Here is an 18,040-nt window from a genome sequence, read left to right as displayed (position 1 = left end):
GAAATAAAAAAGAAAAAACCAAAACCGAAACAAAGAATCACAAGTAGCACTCGGAAGCCCTCTGGTTTTGCCTACTTGTTGCAGGTGCTAGCAGGTGTAGCAGCAACCTGCCCGGGAGCCCGAGGGGCGGGCAGCGCCGAGGCGAGGCGAGGCGGGGCACGGAGCCACCTCCGCCCTCCGGGCATCGCGGGGGCTCCGGCCCGGCCCGGCCCGGCCTGCGCGCTCCCGGCTCGCCCCGCCCCGGGCCGCGCGCGCCCCCGACCAGCGGGGGGCAGCTTTTCCCGGGAGCAGAAGGCACACGGAGACCTCCCCGCGAGAGAGCGAGCGGGTGAAGGCGGCTGCTCCCGCGGGCGCGGCCCCAGCCCCAGCCCGCCCCAGGGGCGCGCACCTGCCCCGCGGCAGCGGCGCGGCCACACCGGGGGCGGGCCCGGGCGGGAGCGGAGGGGCGGGCGGGGAGGAGCGGGGGGCGGGCGCCGCTCGCCGCCGCGGGGCTGCGGCTGGGCTGGGCGCGGGTGGCCGGCCGGCGGAGCGCTCGCAGTCGCGGGGAACGCCGGGGCTGTCGGTCGGGCGGCGGGCGGGAAGGGAAGGCAAGGCAAGGCAGGGCAGGCGGAGCAGGGAAGGGAGCGGAAGGCGGGCGGGAGGCGGCGGCGGCGCCGCGCTCGCCCCGCTGCCCTGGATGACGGGCGGCCGGTTCGACTTCGACGATGGCGGCACCTACTGCGGCGGCTGGGAGGACGGGAAAGCCCACGGGCACGGCATTTGCACCGGGCCCAAGGGGCAGGGCGAGTATGCCGGCTCCTGGTCCCACGGCTTCGAGGTGGCGGGCGGCTACACCTGGCCCAGCGGCAACACCTACCTGGGCTACTGGGCGCAGGGCAAGCGCCACGGGCTGGGCGTGGAGACGAAGGGCAGGTGGATGTACCGCGGCGAGTGGTCTCACGGTTTCAAGGGGCGCTACGGGGTGCGGCAGAGCCTCAGCACGCCGGCCCGCTACGAGGGCACCTGGAGCAACGGGCTGCAGGACGGATACGGCGTGGAGACCTACGGGGACGGAGGTGGGCGCCGGCGGGGGGCGCCCCGCGCGCGGCGGCGCCGGGGGGCGGGCGGGAAGGGGGGTGGGGGGTGCGCGCCTGCGTGGGCGCGCCGCGGGAAGGGCCCCTCCTTCCAGCCCCGCGCTCTCACCGCCGCCCTCACACCGGGGGCGCTTCTCTTGCTCCTGCCCGCGGCCGTGCGCCTTTCCCGGCGCCCTTCGCTCGGCGCCCCCGAGGCTCCGCTGGCGGCCGGGGAGCGCCACAGGTGCCTGGCGGCCGCCCCGCCCCACTCTGTGAGGAGCCGCCTGGCCCAGGCTGCGCTCCGAGCGCGCTGAGCTGTCCGGGCTCAGCGCTTTCTCCCGGCCAGCTGGTAGACATCCGCATTACGGCCGCCTGCAGACGGCTTTCCTTTCTCCCCGCCGAGGCGGCTCACGGGCTCCCTGCCCGAAGTGGCGATGGCCGGGTGGCCGCGCCCGGCTTGGGGAGCGAGCGAGGCGGGCGAGCCCCGGCAGCTTAACCCCTGAGCGCCGCGTTCGTGCGGGAACGGCAGGAACTTGTTCTAATAGCGCCCTTGTGCCCCGCTGATATGCGGGCTTTGTGCGCTCGATGCGCTCGGCTTGTAAACAGGAGGCTGGAGCTAATGGAGTGGGGACGCAGCTCGCGTAAAATCAATGAAACTTGGGTCCACCCTCATGTAATAACTCCCGTTTTTACAAAAATACGGGGTAGTTTAAAGCATCCTGCTCAAAGCAGGAGGTGTACAGTGCACTCACGCAGACCTGCCTCTCACACCCTTCCCCCGGCAAAGCCAATGTCCCATGGCTGAGCCTCACCGCGGTGGGCGTGCGGAGCGGCCGCGGCGATCCGCCCTCCGCTGAAGTCGGGAGCGGTCAAGTCAGGGTTCAGCGAGGTTAACGAGGGCCGGAGCTCACTTACAGTTCTTGTACCTCTGTCACTTCTTGCTCCGCACGATGAATAAGCCTGATACTCTTTAATTCAGCCTTTGCTGGTGTAATGTCATTGGCTTCGCTGGAAGTGCCACCTGCAACTTCTGCAGAGTTGTTCTTCAGCTAGGAGCAAGGGAGCGGGTTTGGTCTGTTCTAACAGGAGGAAAAACGGGTCTCAGTTTTAGGACTAGACAGTCGCTTTGATTTTTTGACAGAAATGCTGGTTGCTTCAGCGTTCAGAAGCATGTTCAGTTAACAGGCAGGTAATAGAATTTACCAAAATCAGAAGTACTGTTCACGTGATGTGACTAAAGGACTAACCCATGTATCAGCTCTCAACTGATGCTTTTGCTGGTTTCTTCTAGGAATTTTGTCACATCATCTCTGGTCAAACTTTCAGGAGAATGGGTATTTTTGTATTAAGCAGAAAATTAGATATTTGCAGTTGGGCTCCTATTTTTTTCTTTTCCAAAATAGAAAATGTAGCAAGTTGGTAAGATTCAGTTCCTTCAGACAAGGAAGTGTGCAGTGGGTTTTCTACCTTTCTGTCTCCTTGTTTAGAGATATTTGTAGCTGTCCAAAAATTGTTTCCTGGTGTGGAAATTTGTGATAATCAAAGACAGCTATGTTTTTGGATTAATAAAAACAACAACAAAAAAAAAAAAAAACCACCAAAATCAAAGTATGGAAGAGATCAGAATTTCAATTTCTCTTTCATCGCACAATGCACTTTTCAATTTTTATTATATTTGTTTTGGCTAAATACAAGCAGTGGCTTTCCTTTTTTTCCTCCCTTCCCTTTTGGAAAAGTAAATTGCCATTCCATTAAATCTTCTAGAAAATATTTTCTTAAAATAAAATTGATTTTATCCTTTTTTCTTTAGGCTTCTTGCAGCTTTTTAGAAAAGTCTTATATAGAATTGGTTATTGGAGATAAATTCTCTCAATATTTAGACTTGGAACAACATGTGAAGGATCCAGTTCACACTGTTAGCTGGAATCTGTTGTCATGACTCCAGTCTTTTGCATGTTGCAGCTCATACGAACAGAGGGTGTGAAGTCCCATTGATTTTAATGAAAGTACTCATGAATGAAGCAGAGCAGTACGTCATAGATGTTTGCAGATGTGCTTTTGTTTTCATGCTCTGGGAACAATAGATGTATTTGCACACCAGAGCAACATCTGAAATGGGTTTATAAGGAAACCAGATTTACACATGTATCTTTAACATAATTTAAAACAGTTGCAGGAAAGCTCTCTCTTCATGAATACCAGTGTAGAGAAATTACTCATTAGACTATGCCAACTGCCAGTTTATTTTCAAACTCACTATAATGCAGATTTCTTTGCTGCTAGCTTTTTCTGTGTTTTGGTTTGGTTTGGGTTTTTTTTTTGTATATCCCCAGTACATTGCTTTAAAGTGTATTGGTGGATTGGTGGTATTATGAGATGTCATTGAAGGAGGGAAAAGGAAAATGAGCATTGTCAGTGTTCCTCAGTTTTTGCACACAACACTTTTCATGACATGAGTAATACGTGTCATGCTGTGTTTAGATGCTTAAAATTGTCACTCAGTCAAATCTCTGAGGAAAACACTGTGAATTATAAACCATGATGCCTCATTCATTGCATGTGATTACATTGGGCTTTCAAGTGGCCCATCTATCTGTCCCCTGCAGCAATCTGGATTTTTGTGCCTCCTTTAAACTCCCTAGGTTTTGTTAATCTGTGTGAAGATGCCAAACCTACCGGAGGAGTGACTGTGGCCTTATTTGAAACTTCAGTATGTCTAAATTGGTTATTTATGGTCATTCCAACAACAGGAAAAACCAATTGCATGTTGTCATTCCACAAAGGGAGATCAGGGGAAAAAAGCACCCTGAAGCAAAGGTCACATATGCTCATTGATTTCTGAGAGGTCTTCTTTCTAGGTCTACACTTAGTTAACATTTGAGTGAGAAAAGCATGCAAAAATCTTAATGTAACAACAACTTTTTTAAACCACAGAATATCTGAGTAAAGGATAAGAGCAAGCAGAGTAGTTAAACTCCCAGGTTTTTTCACAGTGTAGTTTTAAATTTTAGCTGCGAGTGGGCAATGGCATTTACAGCTGTAAGATGTGCCAAGGGTGTTTTAGAAGGGATGGCACACTGTAACTAAGGAAACAGATTATGAAATTATATCTTAGAACAACTTGCCAACAAAAAGAAAAGGAAAAAAATACACTTTCTAATAGCTCCCAGGCTTAAAATATGAACACCTTTCCAGGAGAACCAATTAAACACCAGATGGATGGTCAGCAGTTGTGGCTAAATGTTTCTTCAGTTACAAAGGATAGCAAGCCCAGCTTTTGAAAAATTAGTGCTAAACAATGTTACTATTTTATGGTCAAATACAGTTTTAAGTTATCTTGGTAACTGCAGTTTTAATAAAAATTTTAATAATTGACTTTTAGAGGAACTGCTTTGAATAGTCAACTATGGTATAAGGTGAAACAGAATGTGGTGTGTTTGTTGATGTATCGTTCCTGTTTATCTCTAGCTAGAGAGATAGGTAAATACTGCATATGTTTTCATCTTCATATATGGGAAAAGCTTTTTCATCATGTCTTATACATTGTTGTGTTTAGTTATATTGCAGTATTGACATGTCTTGCTTGTTTAAAGATTTCTAAAATTCAATGAATAAGGTGATGCAGTTCAAGTCTGATATAGTCAGTCAAATTACTGTACAAGGTTCTTGTATTTACATTCTGGACACTGCTCTCCGTATTTCATTAAAATACTTTTCCTTTAAAATGTGAGTTGAAAAACCAAGGAAAATGAGTTGGCTTTTTAGCATTAGTATCAGAAGCGTTTCCATTGAGACATCTGTAATAATAGAAATCATAAGAGTTACCTGCTACACTGCATAAAATTCAGCCTAAATATCTCATACTTTTTAAGGATGAAATGAGTACGAATCTTCCATTTTCTTTTTTACTATTTTCTCTTTAGAAGAAGCTGGCATTGATTTTATTTCCCCAGTAGAAAGGAAAATTGGACTGGTGGATAGCAGCACATTAATTGTTCTTGTTTTAATACCCTTAAGGGCAGCTGCAAACACTTCCCTTCCTTCTAGAGTAGTGAAAAATACAAGTCCTTAATTAAGTATTTTTGAGCTTTTCATTAAACACATGTTTATTAATTAAAATATTAGTAAGAAAAAGATGCTGACCTTTTATTCTTCTTTAAAATTCTGTACTGAAATAGTAGATTATGCTTGAAGTCTGATGTTGTAAGCAGCATGGAGAGCCATAATTATGAGATGCTACTCTAATGTAATATTGTGGTATAATCAAAATTAGACTTAGATTTATTATTTCAAAATTAAATTAACTAGTGCAGAACAATAAAGGGGTTATAATATGTAGCAATAAGTGTATGTAGCCAGATTCTTAGTTCCAGCACATCATTACAGATCCCAGAATAATTAGGGACAAAATGAACTAATTTGTGCTCATAAAATATTAATGTATTTCCAGGAATTTTCTGTTTAACAAAACAAAAATTAGATTGTGGCTGTATATTTGCAGTATTTACAGAACATGTCATACCAGTGCTTTGTGCTCATGTTTCTATTTGTTCTTCCCCATATGCTGAGTTTTTTAAAATAATCATGTTCCTAGATTCAGCACCCTTACAACCAGTGCAGTAGTAGGTATCCAGGATACAGAGAATGAGAAAGAAACTAAGAAAGTTATTTGTTTGTGTCAGCAGCCATCTGTTAAAAACCTTCCACTTGGTAGAATTTTCTACCAACACGAAATAGTTACGTTTTGGAACCTATCTAGTATTATATAATAGTGAAAACAGACTTAGCAAATTTAATTGTGTGTTAACACTGAAATACACATTAGCAGAAGAGGTAATGAGTAAGGCAGTACTTGATAAATGGTGGACACGTACACAACCAAACCAGTATGTGTATATGGTAGAGATTGAATCTCAAAGCAAATTAATCTTGGATCTACATCTTTAACTGCAGGTACTGCATAAATATTTTCACAAAAATTTTATCAATCACTAAATTTGACATTTGATATTTAGTTCTCTGAATAGTTAATAGATGCTCCAATTGAAGTAGATCAAAATTTTAAAAAATAATTAAAGATTACTTATTCTCTGAAAAAATATTCAAAGTAGCTTTAAAAAAAAAAAAACAACCCAGCACTAGGTGAGTGAGCAACTTCATTTTGAGGAGCTTAAAGTAGTTTAAAGGGAATTAGAGTAAAATTACATCACAGAATAAGTTATCTTCTACTTGCTAGTTACGGTATCCATGCAACCTTCCTTTGGAGCCTCTGGTAGAAATGGCCTTCAGAGAGCAGACACTGGAAAGTGTCAAAATGAAAATGCCGTTCAAAAATACAAGAAGAACAATTACTGTAGTAATCTGATAAAGGTGGGGTTTAGCTCCAGTGCAACTTTGCATGGCATCCATGACTTTTCATACCGGGTACCATCTTCCCTCCTTACATTGCTGTTTAAAACTTTTTACAAGAGTAGTTGTGATTAAATGTTTGCTAGAACATTGTGCAGTACTGTGTTACTGCCTTGCCTTTCTTATACACTGCAGAACAAAAGAAAGGCAAAAAAAAGGGCTAAAGAATTCATGCTTTTGATCCCTCTGTCGGAACATAAGGCAGAATGCAGTGCATATTTATGTGCTGGGGATACTAGAAAGTGTTCGTATGAAGAGTTCATAAAGAGAAAGGAGTCCTAAGGTTTTGCTCTTTGATTCAAATCCACACAAAAAATTTAAAAATATTTAATTTTACAATGGAGGTTTATGACAGTGGATCCAAAAGCCCATCTGCAGACCATCTGTCAAATAGCTCCTGACAAGGAGAGGTCTATAGTCACCTTAAACCCACGATAACAGAATGGTTACTTTTCCTACTTGCTCTTTCTGTGGGCAGCTGGGCACAAGAGCTGTAAGTGTCTGGCTCTCTCCCTTCTCAGCTGACTACATATAATGTGTCTCTGTTTCTGCTGGCCACCTTCCTATCAGTCCACCTTAAAAAAATGTTGAGGGAGTCCTGCTTTAGAAATTTCTCTCAATTTTTTCCCCTGAACAGATCCATTAAAAAAAATGCTTATTATTATAGTTACTGTGTCTTAGTTACCAAAATAAATCAGCTGCGAAAGTGAAGGATTTGCTTCAAAATAATTTACAAGAAAAACATGTAACAAAAGTTTTATCTGTCTGTGTCGTGTGCATCTCTTCTTACCAAAATCAGAGCTTACAGTGTAGTGTTGCCTGTAGCATATTGGATGGAGTGGGCTAGGTCTTCTACAGCTTCCTAAATTTAACTTCTTATTACTTTGAAAGGTACGTACCAGGGGCAGTGGACAGGAGGGATGAGACATGGATACGGTGTACGTCAGAGTGTACCCTATGGCATGGCCACTGTGATCCGTTCACCTCTGCGAACATCTCTGGCGTCACTTCGAAGTGAGCAGAGCAATGGCACTGTTCTGCATGACGTCACTTCAGACAGTCCGGCTGGAACAAGAGGAGGATTTGTGCTCAATTTTCACAGTGATCCAGAAGCCATGGGCATTAAGAAGAAAGGAGGCTTATTCAGAAGAGGATCCCTTCTTGGTAGTATAAAACTTAGAAAATCGGAGTCTAGGTCATCGATATCTAGCAAACGGAGCTCTGTAAGGAGCGATGCTGCTATGAGCAGGATTAGTTCTAGTGATGCCAACTCTACTATTAGTTTTGGAGATGGTGACTGTGATTATAGCCCCCTGGAAGACCATGTTGATGCTACCACTACAGAAGCCTACATGGGTGAATGGAAGAACGACAAGCGCAGCGGTTTTGGTATCAGTGAGCGATCAAATGGTATGAAATATGAAGGAGAGTGGCTGAATAACAGGAGGCATGGATATGGATGTACCATGTTTCCAGATGGCACCAAAGAAGAGGGAAAGTACAAAAATAACATTTTGGTCCGTGGAATAAGAAAGCAACTTATACCAATACGAAACACAAAAACTAGAGAAAAGGTGGATAGAGCAATAGAGGGTGCACAGCGAGCAGCTGCCATGGCAAGAACCAAAGTGGAAATTGCAACCTCAAGGTAAGTTATCAAATTGAAGGTTGTAAACCTTTGTGGTAGTGAGCACTTGAGCACCTCTCAGTTTCATGTGTGTAGCTCTGTTGACTTTAGTGGCATTATGCATATGGAACTTAGAGCTTCAACTGGTTTGAGTAAAGAGTTGGTGTTTGTTCTGTAATATACTGTAAAAGTAAATTTCCATTCTTGATATATTTCTGCTTTCTCTCAAGAGCTGCTGCATTATGCCTTTAAAGCTGTTTGGAAAATAAAATTGGTGAGAAATGTAATGAATTATTTGGGGGAGATGAGGTAAAGTTTTAATCTTTTCCCATAACCATGCTCCAGTTATACTTACTGTATTGCCAATTCTTTTGGTAGCATCTGAAACTGACTGAAGTTGCCCGTTTGGGAATAGGCATCTTAAGATGCATCTCTTTGTCTGAGAAACTCTTGGTAGGAACAGCCTAAGAATAATGGTCAAGGATGTTGTGCTTAGAGGCTGCTGATTTGGTTGCCAGGGCAGTATCTGCCAAAAGAGTTCTTCATGAGGACTCTTCCATTTTGGAGCATGCTTCTCCTCAGCTCATCTGATCATACAACCACCACCTGAAATAGGGGTAGTCAGCTTCTCCCTCTGCCTCTGCCAAATGTTTGAGATGGGAGAAGTGTGTGGGTGTTGGTAGTGGAGGAAAGTCATTTTCACTTTCAACTGCTAACCAACAACCAAGCAAAGTTTCTTGAAATGGAATTGTTACAAATTAAATCAGTGCAAACAATTTTAATTGGTTATATTCTTAAGTTTGAGAACTCTTTAAAAAGCTATTTCATTTTTATTGCCTTCCAGTAAGTTTCTGTGGCAGTTTCTCTATTGATGGCTTTAGTTTGTTTCCTCAGGCAGGCTTTTCTTGAAATATGCTTTGAATAAAAAAAAAGAGTCCAGAATGTGCATGAAAGAAAATCTTCATGCTATTTTAGAAAGAGGATGTCACATTACTCTTTGAGCTGAACAACTGATTCCTAATTTAGTGTGGTCACTAGTGTGTCCCCAGTGACTACCCTTTTCCTGACAGTCATAAGAAGTACAGAAAATAAAAAAAACTGCTTAAGTAGGAGAGCTTGAATATATAAAATGCTCATAGCAAGAAGTAGTTGAGACACTAAGATGAAGAATGTAGCATACCATTAAAGGATTTTTCTGATAACTGGTCATGTAAGTAACTAAAGGGTGGCATATATTTGGTTACTTCTATAAATATATGTAAGGCATTATATGACAGCATACTGTATTAGTAAGGCAGGTCAGTAATACCTAACTTTAAGAAAGTACTGGATCCCATTCATGTTCTGTCAGTACATAATAAGCCCTAGTTTTTTAAAAAAATAGGTGGGATGTATAGTAAGGGGGAGTCACCCCTTTGAGTCTGTATAAAGCTATTAAAAAGCTGTCATCTGAGACCATTACATTGCAAGGCACAGTGAATGCACTTCCTCTTCAAGAAGTGTCTCTGAAGTGTTTTGTTTGCTTTTCCTTCCCTTTGATTTTTAGGTGGAGGACAGAGTTCAAATTGCATCTTTTGGAACAATTCACCAAAACAATGTTGATTTCTTGAAAATATGTTTTTGAAAGTGCAGTAGACGTTGTAGTGCAGCTGTGACCAGGGGCAGTCTCTCCCTTTGGTTTCTGAGCTAAAAATCTCTCTGAAACACTCCCATGACTACCAGGATAGACAGCAAGATGGCAGATTCAGGTGTTCTCTCTTTTTAGTAGCCGTTGCACCAACTGTACTGGCACTGATTCAAAGGCCAAGAGACCTGACACCAAGCTGGGCAACATCAGGCATGAAGATAATATTAACTTCACTTCTAAGGGCATGTTGGGCTCCCCTAGTAAGAATGGCAAGACCTTTCCTATCTTGCAAATTTCAGAGTTGTTTTGAGTATGTACCAGTATTTGAGCAAGGCCATGAGCACTGGTGTACTAAAGAACTGTCTTTACCAAGTTTTTACCAAACTGATATATTAATAGTATAATAATTCTTTGGACCATAGCATTCTTGCAACGTCTTCCTAGATGAATATGAGGATGGTGGTCCTGTCTGTTTCCCGACAATTACTACTGCACAAAAAAGTCTAGTCTGCCTTCTGTAATTTCTCTAGTGTGTAATAAATACAAAGGTGGTTCTGCCCATATGGCATCACCTCACTGCACAGTGGCCTTCTGTGTTTCAGACTGGACAGATGTCACCAGCACTGTGTGCTTGCTGTTGATTTCCATTCCATTAGTTGAAGAACTCACTAGATACGCCTTTTCTCACACCAAAACCATCGAACCAAAGTGCTAGAAAATCCTTACTCTCATCCACATACCTTCCTTTTCAGTGCAGCTTGGAGTTGCTATTCTTCCTGCATACAGGAAGAATATTCCCAAAATGTTTGTTCAGCCAAATGGAAACAGACCATACTCCTCTTCATAGCTCCCTGCTGGTCCTGACAGGCTTGGCTGGTAGTTTGACCTGTGACAGATGTCCACACAGTCTTCAACGAGACCAACCACTGTTTTGCTTTATAATCCCAATGTCTTTTTATGTCTGAAAGTCATCTCTAGTAATCTGTGTAATCTTCCTTTGTCTAAAGTGGCAGTTTTGTACACAAAGGAAAATATAAAAGTTGGGATAAGTAGTGCTTGTCTGAACCTGAATTTACATTGGCTCTCCTGACTTAGCCTTTGGGTTTTTGAGGTATTTGTACTGAGATGTTTTGAAAATTACAACAGCATTTCTCAAAAGATAGCAAATTGCAACATTATGTGATGTATAAAAAGCTGCTGTATCAGGAAAATTATTACTAGCTTCTACTACACAGATGTGTATTCAAAACAGATTAGAAATTAGCAATGAATAAAAATTCTTTTAAAATTACAGTTCAACTTAATAGATTTGATTGTGTACTAGTTTTACCAGCTGTATTTAAGGAAAAAATGTTTTGGCATAAATATAAAAATCCCAGAATTTGAGAAACTTCAAAATTATGCTCATTACTTTCCCTTTTCAAAACTTCTAAGGTGCCTTTTAAAAATATCATTATTATGGGGAGTATTAATTCAAATTCATCTTTAATGCATTGTGCTAAAAGCAGTCAGGTTTATATGCCTTATTTGAGGTCCTCCTGTCTAAGAGGAGAAGCTGCTTTCCAGAAATGTTTGATTCTTCTCTATACATGTGAAGTGCTTTTAATGCTGGAAGATGTATGTTTGGAAGAGCCTTTTGGATGATATTAAAAAGCCCCTATGTACAAGAGTCAAGTGGAAACTCATTTTGAGGATATCATGTAATTCTCACTGTAGGGATTTTGAACTTCTTTTCATCACTGTCATGTGTCTCATTCAAAGGAGATATCCCTCTGCAGTTTGATGTAAACTGGAATCACATTAGAGCACTTCTTTCCTAGTAAGAAAATTACTTAAGTTTTCATTATTCTGTATTATATTAACTTTGCCTTCATCAATACTTATGTACAATATAACACTGTATTGTTTCTGGAATTCATTTTCAGAGTTTGAACATAAACTTACCTTATAATACTCAGTGTGACTGGGTGTTTTTAAAATACATCAGTCCTCTAAGTAAATGTGAGGCAGTGGAAGCAGAAGGAATGATGTTTGTTTACTAACAACCCTTCATGTTCCATATTCTTTCAGAAAAGTCAATTTTCTGCATTCAGAATTGAGCGTTCTGAGCCAGGCCTTTTTCTTTTTTTTTTTTTCCTTTTAAATATTTTCTAGCTAATTCTCCCCTTAAAAGATATTTTCCTCTAAGTGTTGACTCTCTGAGGAAGAACAAACTTTGCAAGGACACAGAGACACAGAGGGACATGATAAAAATATAGTAAGGGTAAGAAATATGAACCAGAAGGTTGTGTATGAAGGAAAAGAGAGAAAGAAATCAAAAGAGAAAAATATTTCCTTGTTGATACTTTCCTTACATTTCATTGATCTTTCAGGTCATAAAACAGATTCAAGAATTAAAACTTCTTGTTCTTTCTCCTTTTCACAAGAGCGAAATACTTTTAATTAGTTGGAAGTTTTGAGTGAGTTTTAAGTGAAGTGTATGTATTGTCATAGTATGCCATAAGAACTTGTGTCCACCTTAAAAGCAATATTGTAACGGGCTCTCATTACAGGAGCACCTGAGATTTGGTGAAGCATAATGGTTCCTTTGTGTTAGGCACTGCACAAACAAATTATGCTGTCTGGAGACCTTGCAGTCTGGGAAAATGGCAGTGCCCAACAGATGAAAAGAAGCTGGCAAAAGACTGGGTCAGAGAACAAGATAACAGTAAAATCAATATCTTGCTACTAATAATATGCAGCAGTTCCTCCTTGTTAATTAGCTGTCTGTGCTCAGACAGCAGTGACTAGCAAGCCTCTAGTCACTCTAGTGCTCTTTTTAAGTGGAGCACTGAAGAGGGATTAACTGGCATCTTCTGCAGTGATTTCTTTTTCAGAGCAGCTTTTTTAGACAGCTCAATTTTATTTTTAACATGTTTGCGTCCAAGTCCACAGATGCTAGAGCTAAATTTCAGCTTTTATTTTTTTAATAGAAACTGCTGAAACTCTGCTTGTGATCCTGTCTCACAACCAGGCGAACTGCTTTGTTCTGCATGGCTCCCAAGGAGTCTTGAGTTGTTAGAAGTGGATGCAGGAGGAAGGTGCAGCAGGATCAACTTGGTAGTGGAGACCCAGAATAACTATTTTGTTTGGGAGTGAACCCACCTTCCCAACATGGACTTTGTTTGGGACCCTGCTATCCCTTGCTGTCATCGTGGCCTGGAGCCAGTAGTGACTTGTGTGATGTCCAGTGCTAGGATGAGTCAGAGAACTCCAGTTTACCCTGAGTCCTGGCCTGGTGCTGCCCCAGCCTAGGCTTGGGCACTTAGCATTGCCTTCAAGTTGCTGGGCAGCACCTCTGGCTCAGCTGTCCACCCCAGAGCACCCATGTCCACAGTACAGCAGTTACTTAAGAACCCACTGCTTACATTTTTCATAACCTTGATTCAGAGTAAGCTTCACCATGCTGTGTTGCATGGTGGGGTCACATGGAGCATGTGGAAGTCTCAGGAAGCAGTACTAGGTGGTTTACTAGGCAGCTCCTTTGTTGTGTTCATTGCCTTGTGTGACCAGTGTGCTCAGCTTGACCTGAACAAACTGTGATTTCTAGGGAGAGCTGAAATGACACGCATGTGATAGTACAGTTTGTGTCCACACTAGAAGGCAGCTGCCCATCATTCCAAGCAGCATTGAATTATTTGTGCCACACACAGCTTTCCATGAGGGATTTAGCTGACTCTACCACTCTCACTTTACTCAAGAAACTAAACTGGACACTTGCAAGCCTGGTGCCTCACACGCCTTGGAGATGCTTTACTTATTATAGCTGAAATATGAACATTGTGTTTAGGAATAGGATCCAGCAAATACCAAAGGTATTTATATAAGACTGCTTGCTTCAGTACAAAAAGCTGCCTGAGGTTCAAAATGAAATCACTTTGAATCATTTTGCTACATAGTTTGTTTGAAGATAACAAGTGAAATGCTGTGGTAAATCTTAAAATAGGTCTTGAACTACTATAGATAGTAATTTTAAAGTTAATTCTGCATTCTTTATAGAAAACCATATGTTCTTTGAATCCTGTGGGAGTTACACCACTAACTTCATTGGGGCACATATTCCCTCAGATTTCACTAACAACTCATTGGTAAAAGAATATAATCTTGGACTATTCCTCAGTTATTTGCTGGGGAATGAATAATACAGCTGTTTGAAATATACAAATCGTATAAACATCATTACACAGATTTTTTTTTTTACTTTCTTAGTATTTAATGCACCAAGATTACGTGGCTGAAAATATGCGAAATTAGTCCTGTACCATATCTCAGTTTGAAATTTTAGAAGTATTTAGTATTTAATTTTATCTAGTATTTAGTTTTTTATCACATACCTATATCCAAATATACCTACCTACAGCCATAAACTTAATAGGACTTTAAGTTTTTTTAAAGCAGTTCTGGTGCGTATCCAGTCTTACCTTGTGTTTGTATTAGATACAGAATTGTTCCTTGAGAGTAGCTTTTCTAAATTGTTTAAAATCAGGAGATTGCTAGTGTAAGATTGGAAATATTCAGTGCTTTCAGAACATAAATGAAACAATGCTGCACCACTGCTTTTAAAATAACCTTCTAAGAAAGCCTTTTCTGCTGTACAAACATTCTTGAAATATATTCTTTTTTTCAGATGATAAGGGGGGTTTTCCCCAATTTCCAGAACACTTAATTGAGAAGCAGAGATGATTTTTGCAGTAGTAGCCCAGCAGATGTACGTGACAACATTAAGGCTTTTTTTAATGGTACTGGGATAGACAAAGAGACTAATATTTTTTTGTAGTCACAGAAGATGAGTTGTTAGGCAGAGTCTCCCCTTATTTTTTATATAGCATGTCAGTTTTGATCTGTATTACAACAATTGTTCAAAAGCTAAGCTGCAAATAGCATCTGTCTTTACTGACTTGTAGGAGAGTTTCCGTGATGGAAATAAATACGAATTAAAGTAACAAAATAGAACATTCCCAGCTTATTTCTTCAAAGAGATAAGAAAACTTGCCATCATCTAACTGTAACATTGTCAAAGAGTATTCTGTAGAGTAGCATGTTTCTCACTAAACAACTACAGCAGAAAAATACTCATTTAAACTATTAATTCATGCCCCCTACATTGATCTAATTCTATATTTTCCTAATAACAATTGATTCATTTTCTCAAAACTGGTGTAGTTCAATGAGTGGTGCTGTTTGTTTGAATACTAATGGATCAGTGATACATATTATGACTTTTCTTCATGTTTCTGATGATTAATACATTTTTCTGCTTTACGTATGTAACATATTTCAGTACATGCTTCTGTACACTGACCTGCATTCTTTCGCTTATCTCACTATGATCTTCTTCTTTCAGTACTCCTAAATTTGTGCTTTGTTTTTCTGCTTTGTTTGTTCTTCTGCAGTTTTTTGCTCTCATTGTCTGTGGAGGTGGAGGCAAAATCTCTTTGTGGCTAGGGTCCAGGAATAAATTTCTCCACTAAAGTTTGCCTCCCTCAAACCCATGTCAGCGTTTAACATCTGAAACAACCTATTGATTATTCCTGTTGTCCTCTCAAGATTTACTATTCCCAGATCTGCTGAATAGCGGTAGCAGTCTCCCAAGAGCTCATTCCCAAGGTCACCTTAAAGCCACTCATAAATAAAGTTGGGGTTGTTCTGCTTTACACATCACTCTTACACTTAAATTGAACTTCATTCGCCGTTAAGAGCGATCAGTGAGTTTTGTGCAGCCCTTCGTTGCAGTTGTGCCTCAGACTTCTCTGATGCTGCCATTCACAAATTCAGTCACTTGGCTGTTCAAGCTTTTCCTTGGCATTTAAGAATAACATGAGTTCTCAGCCCTGAGCCCTTATGGGTGTCCAGCACTAAACCACAGCTGGGAGAACCAGTCATTTAGTCTGTCCTAGTATGTTCTGTTTCTGAATTAATTTTTTGTTCACTTAAGCACTTCTTCTTTCTCTTGATTTTTTTAATCTTTATTTCCAGACTTTTTGGTGACAAATGCTATACTTTGGGTTTACTACATTAAAAGTAAGGATTGATGAGAAGTGATGGTATTACTGTTTTGCATTTAAAAGTCAGAAATTTCCTTCTAGTATCTGACTAAAATGAAATCGGTTAAATGTGAATTTTCAGCTCTTTTGTTCTAGGAGATTAAGAAGACAGGTATCTACATCTCTTTTCTCTTACTACACTGAATCAGGTGGGTAAGGCTTGTTTAGTTGCCTTATTGCTATAATGCAGCACTTCCACTTTGTGTTTGCCTCAGGTGTTACTGGCATATATAAAAAGAGGCAGAGGTCATTTTGCTGCTGCCTTAGCTTTCCTTTCTGGCTTTGGGGTGAATAATTTCAAAGATATTTTTTCTCTGAATTTTTAGACTACTTCATAAATAAAGGTGTTGGATCATGACACTCTTAGTTCTGCAGAAGAACTCAAAATCCAAATGTGGAAACAGGCAAGACCCAAAAGATTGTCACTGTTGAGGTGGCCTGTGGGCAGATATGAGCGTGCTGGTTAAAAACTTGATTTCCAAAGGGAAAAGAAAGAAGACCAAGAAATCTGGGTGACCACTAAACTGAAGTGACTTCCTAGGATGTGGCTGTGTGTGTGTGCACACATGTGTCTGTGTGTTCTGCCCAAGTTCACTTTTCAAGCTCTTTCACTTGCAGGAATTTGTGATGTCAGTTGTATAAGCCTCTTAGGAATATCCTAAAAACAAAGAATATAGTGCCAAGTGCTAAGATACAAAATGTATTTCAGGAAAAATAAGGGAATCATCCCTAAAAGTGCATAAAAGACGTGTAGATGTGATACTTAGGGACTTGGTTTAGTGGTGGACTTGACAGTGGTGGATTAATCTTTGGAGTTGATGATCTTTGGTTTTTCATGTTTTAAATGTTTCTAAATTTATTACCATTCACAACATCATTTTGTGCTTCAGAGAAGAGTTCAGTTTTGGAAATCACAGATTAGCAATAAAGGTTGGAATGGCATCACTTCCATAAAAATCAACAGAACAGCTAAGTTGGTGACTTACTGTGATATTCAGAAATGTTTGATTTCTGCAGATCTGTTGAAGTATTAGTGGTTTCTGGTGAAGAGGCTTTCTCTTTATTCCAGTGGTGACTAGATTGCTTGTGCAAAACTTAACTCACCTTGAGAGGTCTAATGTTGCCCAGCATTCACAATTTCTTAAAGGTGCAATGTACGGGTATAAATATTGTTTTATATTCTCAGTTGATAATGAAATATGAGAAAAAAATCATCATGATATGTTCCAATCCCAAGCACTGTTTGATAGTATAGGCCATATCGGTGAAGAGTGCCATTTTATTTCCTAATTCAGAGTTTATACCTGTTCCAGAAATTTATTTTAAGACAGAAATGGGACAGATAAAAATTAGTGTATATTTTGTATTTTTAAAATTTAGACCACCTGCAAGAGATGTAGTTATAGTATTTGCTCATAATTGAGCATTATACAACCACTTGTTACCAGGAGAAGTCACTAAACATTTTCACCTCAATGTCTTTGACTGTGACATGCACAAATATGATGCATTTCTGGTGAAAAAATTGTTGATGGAGCTCTGAGGGTGAACCTTTTTTAGCAGAAGGATTAAAGTACATAGCATTTAGCTTTTAGCTTTGCTGGGTTGATGAACAATAAATGCAGAGATCAATTAGTCAAAATTGTAGTTCTGAATAAATTTACCAAGGAGTTTGGGCTAAATCTTATTTGATGTTTTCTTCAAATTTTAGTTGATCAGGGTATGCTTTGAATGGCTTTTAACAGTTCACTTGTTAGTTCCATCTTTGTAATGTAACAGATACTTGATTTGAATTCATTTGCTCCTTACACATGTGGTTAGATCATTATGAAAGTGATCATGAAGTCTGTGTAGCAGTTAAGTTGTGAGTTACCTGCTTGAGAGGTGACGTGCTGCATAACATGAGGAACTTTGGCTGCAGACCTCCATGGTGAGTGAGCAATGTGAAGGAGCTGGTGTCTCTTTCAGGAAGGTCTGCATACAGTACAGAGAGACCATCAGAGGTCTCACACACTTGTCTGCACACCTAGATTTCTCCTGTTCCTAACAAGGATGAAGCCAGACTGGAATTCTTTCAGTATAGAATACTATTACATTTTGGACATTAAAAGTCCTCAGAAATGTTGAATTGTGCCCTGGTATTTGAGTAGGGGTTGCACAAGACTTGGGTCTGTGAAATGCATGAGCTCATTTCCTCTTAACGAAAGTTCTCCCATTTATTTGCTATTTCACAACATATTTA

General features: G+C 40.9%; 1 protein-coding gene across 4 annotated transcripts in view; it reads left to right on the top strand.

Annotated features, from left to right (window-relative positions):
- Window positions 1–522: 522 nt before the first annotated feature.
- JPH1 (junctophilin 1) overlaps window positions 523–18,040 on the top strand; it is an 83,630-nt gene continuing 66,112 nt past the window's right edge. For 3 of the 4 annotated variants that reach the window (XM_036403291.2, XM_036403273.2, XM_036403283.2), the window contains exons 1-2: window positions 523–1,055; window positions 7,353–8,109. In XM_036403291.2, coding sequence (XP_036259184.1) covers window positions 677–1,055; window positions 7,353–8,109 — 1,136 coding nt within the window. In that variant the 5' untranslated portion in view covers window positions 523–676. The remainder of the gene's footprint in view (window positions 1,056–7,352; window positions 8,110–18,040) is intronic. The other variant, XM_036403299.2, reaches the window with a different exon arrangement.

Source organism: Molothrus ater, chromosome 1 (assembly GCF_012460135.2).
Source record: "Molothrus ater isolate BHLD 08-10-18 breed brown headed cowbird chromosome 1, BPBGC_Mater_1.1, whole genome shotgun sequence".
In the NCBI taxonomy this organism is placed as follows: Eukaryota; Metazoa; Chordata; class Aves; order Passeriformes; family Icteridae; genus Molothrus; species Molothrus ater.
This window is presented reverse-complemented; position numbering and strand designations above follow the sequence as displayed.